This window comes from Phyllostomus hastatus, unplaced genomic scaffold (assembly GCF_019186645.2).
Source record: "Phyllostomus hastatus isolate PE091 unplaced genomic scaffold, TTU_PhHast_1.1 phas_contig_80, whole genome shotgun sequence".
In the NCBI taxonomy this organism is placed as follows: domain Eukaryota; kingdom Metazoa; phylum Chordata; class Mammalia; order Chiroptera; family Phyllostomidae; genus Phyllostomus; species Phyllostomus hastatus.
In genome coordinates this window covers 26708640-26716178 of record NW_025333960.1, presented here as the reverse complement: position 1 = coordinate 26716178, position 7539 = coordinate 26708640, and the positions used below count along the sequence as shown (strand labels likewise).

Genomic DNA, 7539 nt, shown 5'->3' with positions numbered 1-7539 from the left:
AATGAGCCCAATAAAAGCAGGTATGGACGGTAAATCGGCGCGTTCCCCACTGCGGGGGGGGGTGGCCATTTCGTCCCTACTTCCCCACAGAAACTAGTTTGTCTCTGTGCATGTTTTTTCTCGCGTGTTTCTCGTCGAGCCATCCACAGCGTTCCATGGTCACTGCTGGCCGGGGACCCACGCATCAGCTGGCGCCCAATGTGGGGCAGCGATTCGGGACCACAGAAGTGTGGGACCCCGTTCGAGACCACTTGGAACCAGCGGCTACGAGCCGTCGCTGTGGACAACGCATCAACTTCGGGTGGATTTGCGCGCTTGTGGATTTGTGCGCTAACAGCCCAGGTAAGGGCCGACAACCCTGTACTCTTTCTCGGGCATGTCGTAGGATGCATTGAATTTTCAGGGAAGTAGGTGTTTACGAGCCATCCACAGTGTTCCGTGATCACTGCTGGCTGGTGACCCACACATTACTAGATGTTTGTTTCATTATCTCTTTGGATAAAGGCAGTCAGCACACACAATAACCTCCCCAACTGCCAGGTGAATTTATGATGAGCTACGGTCCTAGGAAGTCTCGTCTGAGGACAGTTTCTCACGTATCTTGGTGTGAACAGATGTATAATGGCTGTATCTTCCTGGCTATACAAAAATGTGAGATTTTTATCTTTGCCATTTCTGTATGAGGTGTCTGTGATGCATGTATCATTCTGGTTTAATGTGTATTCAATAATAAAATTGTTTTCTCTATGTTTGTGTCATCTTTCTAGGTGGGCAGGAGATTTTGTTCTTGATTACATTTCCGTAACAAGAACCACCAGTTACAGAATGAACACAAGGAGGTAGGGTTAAAAGGTCAGCAGAGCAGTTACAGTGGAACCTAGAAGACACAACACACGGAGGCAGGCAGGACAGGAGCAGAGAAGTGAAAGAACAGATGGGACCGTGAGAGAACACAGACGAAGGTGGTAGGCTTGAACTCACCCACAGGAATAGCTGCTGTTAAGTAGATTAAAACCTTCCGGGAAATATCAGAGATTGTTATAGTGGACCAGAAGGCAAGACCTATCTAGATATTTACAAGGAACACATTCCAAAGGCACAGACTGGTGCAGAGTAAGAAGATCAGAGACACATAAACACTAGGCATGAGAAAGCTGGTGTGGTGATGTTGATTTCAACACCGAGAATATAACCAGAGAGAGACAGAGACATTACACAATGATACAAGGGCCACTTCTGGGGGGAACACACAATAATCCTAAATGTGTTTGTGCCTAATAACACAGGTATAACATGTTTCAAAACACTTAATGGAGCAATGGGCAAAGCCACAATGTTGGAGATTTTAACATCCCTCTTTAATGAAAACAAAGTAGAGAAAACAAGTAGTAATGATGGAGAGGATATGAACTATACTTAACGAAACCAAGAAATTTTGAGATGTTAAAGAGTTAATTATCTGAAAGTTATCTGAAATACATGATTTCTAGGCAATACTTGATAAGCAGTGTTTTCTTGTATAAATTTTGATGTAGCGATGATTGGAATATGGTCGGCAGGTTCATGAAATCAAACGTTGCCCCCATGTGCTACCCGGGGAAGCCCCGGGCTCACAGCAGTGCAGCACTGTCTTAATGCCGGAGGGTGTCTCGGTGTGCCAGTGTCGACATTTATTAACGTGACATCATGGCACAGCCAGGAACTTTGATCTTTGCCCCTGTAAACTATGACAAGCAGCTAAAACAGCCCTTCAACATTGGTTGAATTTCATGATTTTATCTTTTTGGGTCAGACATGCAAGCTCTCTGCAGTCGGTCCTACAGGTACCTCCTGTGTTACATTCTGGACAGGAAGTCAACTTCGGTCTCTTAAGAACAAAGTTGCCAGACTTGGCAAACAGAAATAGAGCACCCAGTTAAATCTGAATTCCAGGCTACAGACAACTCTTTACTAAGGGACATACTTACACTGTAAAAACCTACTCGATATTGACCTGAAACTCAAATTTAACTGGGTCTTCTTATGTTCTACCCTGCTTAGGAAGGGGAATGTGCTCCCCCAAGGGGCTGGCTGAGCTGCACATCAGCAGTTCTAATTAAAATACTCAGGTCCACCCGGCACCTGCCCTCAGGACGTGACCCCTGGCTCTCGAGCACCAGCTACATTCCTTGTAAAACAGGACAGAGCAATAAAAAGATACGGGCAAAGAGTTGCTCTAAAGGTCATTTTTTTTAATTTAAATATTTTGATGACACACAAATATAGTTTTTTCCAGGAATGAATGTAAAAACGAATACAAATCATCTTTTTGGGAACAAAGAAATCATTTAGAAAATGTGATTTCATGAGACACATTTGACAGGCTAGAGTTTTCAAGGCTGCTCCAGGAAGCTTAAGACTACGTTTTGTTCGAAGTACTGTCATTTTTACCTTTCACACAGTGGTGCCATTCCTGCTGCATTCCTGGCAAAGTGCAACTACTAAGTCTACACTGAGAAGAAACTAACAACACTTACTAAGTAGAGAGCACAAAATTTAGATGGAAGAAGGACCTTCACTTTGGCCACGGACTTATGATATCTGAAAATATTTGTCTTTTACTCACAGTCTGTGGGAGCAAAAAGTATCAATATTTTACATTACACAATTCAAGTCAACAATATTTCTATAAATGTGCTATAAAAATAAATTTTTAAAGATTCCATTCCCTAAGCAAAATATTTGGAAAACTCACAAAATTACACAGTATTTAAAATCTATGAAAATTATTTTGTTGTGAAGAATATTTATATAAATTGTTACTCATAGGCACATATACTTTGCAACTTGAAATAAGTTCTTTTTTCAAGGAGCAATAGAAATAAAATCTATTTGGTCAAAACACCCAAATCACTTCAGAAAGGGGCAAGGGTGACATACAAATTCACATTGATTACATATTTGATGTGTTAAGTTTGAGACATAGAGTAAAATCATAATTTCAAACTCATCATTACAGAAGTGATAAGGTCTTTCCATGTTTTGAAATTGTAAATTAAAGAGAATGGCTTCCATCATCCAGTTTAATTCTACAACTACTGCTTTGGCATCCATGTTAGACACTGAGGATTAATAACAGCATTGAAATAAGCATGGTTCTTCTCACAGTGTATATGGTCTAGTGGTCAATTTAGCTGTACAAAATGAGAATATATCCTGAGGTTTTATAAATAGTATAGTATTACTATAAAAAGTGATTTTATATTTATGAATTTTCCCCTGGATTATTCAACTGACTTGGAAATACTCAGTATTCTCATTATTGAGACAAAGGGAGGATATGTTATTTCTAAGGTCACACAACACACACAGTTACATGCACAGAAACATATGTGTTTTTACCAAATCAATGTTCCAAAATTCGATCACCCTCACACAGACCGGAAGGCCTCTGGTCTTGAGGAAAACAAGTGCAGCATCACCCGAACTGTGTCTGTGTCTTTGAATAAATGAGTGCTGACGAGCTGCTGGTGCGGTAACAACGGGCTGAGAAGAGCAACGTGCAACGCTGGCACGGTGCGCCGAGGCCCCGAAGGCTTCGTGATTGCTCTACTGTATGGCTGGGGAACTGGGCGCTCTGTATTGTGCTGGGAAATCCTTAGAAGCCAGGCTTACTCTCTGTTTAACTTGCTTTGTGAATATTGTGTGGCCACAACTCACCGAAAGGCACTTAAGACACAGCGTCATGGTGGCGCCCTCGGGAAGTCCAAGGGTATTTCTGAAGTACTCTCCTGGATGCTGAGCAAGGTCCATGTCTGCCAGTGGCTGAGAAGGTTTTACTTTTGTGTATGTACCTCTTATGTCTGTAAGCAGCAAGGAAAGGCAGGTCCATTGAAAACATGAACTCACTCACTGCTTGTTCAGCTCTGGGTCCGACTGTGGCTGACCATTTAGGAGAAAGAATGCTGCACTGTGCTGTGCTTGGAGACTCTGGTGGACGACGTGGTTACAGTAGAGCTAGAACGCCCAGATTCCTCGAAACTGAAATTTGGCAGAGGGCCAGGGACTCCAGCTCCAGAAACCACGGTCTTTCTGGCCGTCATGGAGGTTTCAGCAGCAGCCGGGTAACTGGATTGCAGGGTGGAAGCGGGTGTTAGCACCCTTTCTGTAACCGTCACGTTTTGCCCTGCTGCTGCACTGGATGTGGCCAGAGTGGGCTGCACACCTGAGCTGGCAGTAAGGAAGCTCTCTCTCTCCCTGACCATAACATAACGCCCATCCGGCAGGTGCGGAGTGCCTTCCAGAGGACCAGACAGGCCCCCATTAGGCTGCACAACCCTCTCAGTAACCATGACATTACCCTCATTAGCATAATGCTGGTCTACCAAGGTAGCAGCTGGGGCATACACCCGCTCCGTCACAATAAGTCCCTGCGGCTGTCTGGGGCCCAGGATCACAGTGCTTGGTGGTGGCACAGTGGAGCCTGTGGCAAAGGTTTCTGTCACTATGACACTACCAGAAGCCAATGAATTAGGGAGCTGTGTAGCTACCTTTTGACCCTGCTTAGAAGACACAGACCTTTCAGTGACTACTTCCTGAGTTATTTGCTCTGCATTAGCTTCATGCAAATGTTTTGGAACTTGGAAGCCACTACCAGAGGAGTAGGTATTCTGTGAATTAACCTTTGTTTGCTCGGAGAGTGTATGTGTTTGCTCAGAGAGTGTATGTGTTTGCTCGGAGAGTGTATGTGAAGCTGTTTCTCTCTCAGGTATTGGCCTCTGCTCCATTTCCACATCCATATCTATTTTTTGACCCAAGCAAACTTCAGCTAGTGTCTTGAACTTAAACCCTAAATCATTCAAGAAGTGGTCATCTAGCTCTCCTTCAATGAAACTGCAACAACCAATGGAACCATGTGGAGACTCAGTTTCTTCCTGAGAATAAACCAGAAGGCAATCTTTGGCTGTGTGATTGTCATCTTCTTCAGTACAACAGGCAGCTTTCTAAAATGGAAATAAAAACAGAGGCATATGATTGGTGACACACCTTCACTGAAGAACAAGGCAATATTCCTGGGCGAAATGCACAGCCTGAGTCTAAATGCAAGGAGACATCAGAGAAACCCAAACTGAAGGACATTCTATGACATGGCTGCCAGCTGCCTTAAAAATATTAATATTGTAAAAGATAAGAAAGGCTGAGAGGAGACTGATCCAGATTAAAAGAGATTAAAATGTCACAACTAAATGAGACGCAGGACGCTGGGCTGGGCCCTGGACAGGAAAAACAAACGCTACGTAAGACGTCATCATGGTTGTCTGGGTACACCGCAGTTTGGATGTGTCACTGCTACATCTCTAAGTTTGCTCACTGTGCTGTGGTCGTGTGAGAGAACATGCGAGTGCCCACGTGCATGTGTGTGTGTGTGTGAGACCAGAGGATGGGGTGGGACAATGTGGCTCTAGGTGCTAATGTTTGGGTCACCTGGGTAAAGAGTACGCGGGAGTTCAAAATTTCTCTTCTTGCCTATTTTCTGATCAGTTTGAAACACTTTCTGAATTAAAAGCCGCACATGCATACATAACCAAGGCTGCCTAGAGCAGGGTTGGAGCAGAGAGGAAAAACGTATCAGGATACAACAAAGAGGGCACCAGAATGGAGCTGTGCAGGGAAACAGAAAGGGGAGGCTAAGTGGTTTCCCCTCCTGACACTGACCTATCCCTTTCTCCTGGTCAAGTTAATACTTAGGGGGCAGGCAGATGACATGAAGAGAAGGACGTAGAAGGAAAGAGAAAGTGGGAAAGCACTCCAGTAATGTGTAACCATTTAGGGGAGAGAGGACAGAAATAAACTGGCCTCCGTGGAAGACATCACCTTACTTCTCTTAAGTATCCTCCAGATGAGTGTCACTCCGACTCTGCCCATGGGACACATGGGCTTTGTTCTCAAGAAAGGCACCCAGTTCTGCTCCTAATTCTTAATTCTGGAAGTGAGCTTCCAGACTGTAACCGATCATCTTTCCTGCAACTTTCCTCCTAATTTTTTATGAACCACCTCCACAGAGAAGCCAAATGCTCTCATTCAGAAGACAACACTTAAATGGACATCACAGACTGTGTTTTTTAGGTCTCATATTTAAAGTCTGGGGAGAGATTATACTTTCTGCCCCACTGTCATCCGGCTTGGTCCATGTGACTTGCTCTGGCCAATGAAATCGGAGTGCAAAAAAGGCAGCGGCTTTAGGAACCACTGCAAGATTCTATGTTGCTATGTTCCCTGCACCCCAAGGATGGTAGCTTCCCAGGTACAGTCTGCTCTCTCTGCCTCTTGGAATGAAGAGCAGAAATGCATTCGGAGGCAAAAACATGAATGTGAAAAAAGCCTTTGTGAGAAGTCAGATTGTGGGGTCATATCTCTCTTCCCTCATTAACTGTAAGCATTCTCATAAACATAAACAAAAAAACCCCAAAGTCCTATCCAGATCTGAGGCCAATGATCACCCTAAAAGTACCACATTAGCATATAAATGTTTTTTCCCCTTGTACCTAAAAACCAACACTTACCTCAATGAAATAACTTCTTAAGAATTCCTCGTTCACTGCAGTAGCAGCTGCTCGAGCTCCGGCCATGTCTCTGAAAGCCCCCGTGGTTCTTGTGGTCCTTATGGTTTCACCGCCTATGACAGCTCCTGCTGTTCCTGTCACTTGGGTGGCACCCCCAGAAAGGTGGCTTCGGTGTTCTTCCCACCTCCCATCCACCTCGGACATGTCATGCTGCACTCTGGTAAAGGAAGCCGAGCTACTCCCTTTCACGGTGGACTCCTTGACTGCTCCAGCCCCTACTCCACCTCTTGCGCCACTGCCCACTGCTACACTCTCTCTGTGATCTGCCGTCAGAAGCGATGGCACCACCTGTGAGGGCAAATACAGTTGAGAACTGAGCTGGAAGGATGAAGGGTCAGCACGTTTGTAGCATCTGAGCTAAGTGGGTATACGATGGGAATAAGCTATTTCCGCAGAAGCAAATTAGGGAAACTGCTTTGGGTTGACTGACTTCTGTTTGTGGCTTCTGAAGAGCCATTCTACCTTCCTGTTTTGTTAGATGATTATCATCCAAAAGGAAAACAAGTTATTTAAATATAGACTTGGCTCATTTATTCTATTGGCACCAATTGTATTTCAACTTTCCTCTGGCGTTTAATGTCTTCTTTTTGGTTATACAATTGTTATTTTTTGTCTAACTGGATGCATGTTCATCCCAAATGTAAACTATACTTTTAAGACTCGATTGCCTCTAGAAATTGCCACCCAACGAAGTTCTAGTTAGTGTGAGTTCAAGCAGAGTAGAAATGGAGAATGCACGTTTTGGGACGTGTTCTTCAAGAGCGGATCTTCACTTTTCTCCTATCGACTTTTTGGAATGTGGGCACAGCAGGCAGTGCCTGTCTGGAGCATGAAGACAGCAGAGAATGGAACTCATCCATGGAGGAACAACGAGGAAAAAGAAGCCTGCGGCCATATGAAATCAGCATGATGGTCTTGGACCGCCCATATATATATT

At 44.2% G+C, this 7539-nt stretch overlaps 1 protein-coding gene across 2 annotated transcripts in view; it reads right to left on the bottom strand.

Moving 5' to 3' along the window:
• Nucleotides 1-2210: 2210 nt before the first annotated feature.
• The window catches only part of DSG2 (desmoglein 2), a 37087-nt gene continuing 31758 nt past the window's right edge, over nucleotides 2211-7539 (bottom strand). For both annotated transcript variants that reach the window (XM_045850124.1, XM_045850122.1), the window contains exons 14-15: nucleotides 6543-6890; nucleotides 2211-4982 (exon numbers count right to left, since the gene is read on the bottom strand). In XM_045850124.1, coding sequence (XP_045706080.1) covers nucleotides 3930-4982; nucleotides 6543-6890 — 1401 coding nt within the window. In that variant the 3' untranslated portion in view covers nucleotides 2211-3929. The remainder of the gene's footprint in view (nucleotides 4983-6542; nucleotides 6891-7539) is intronic.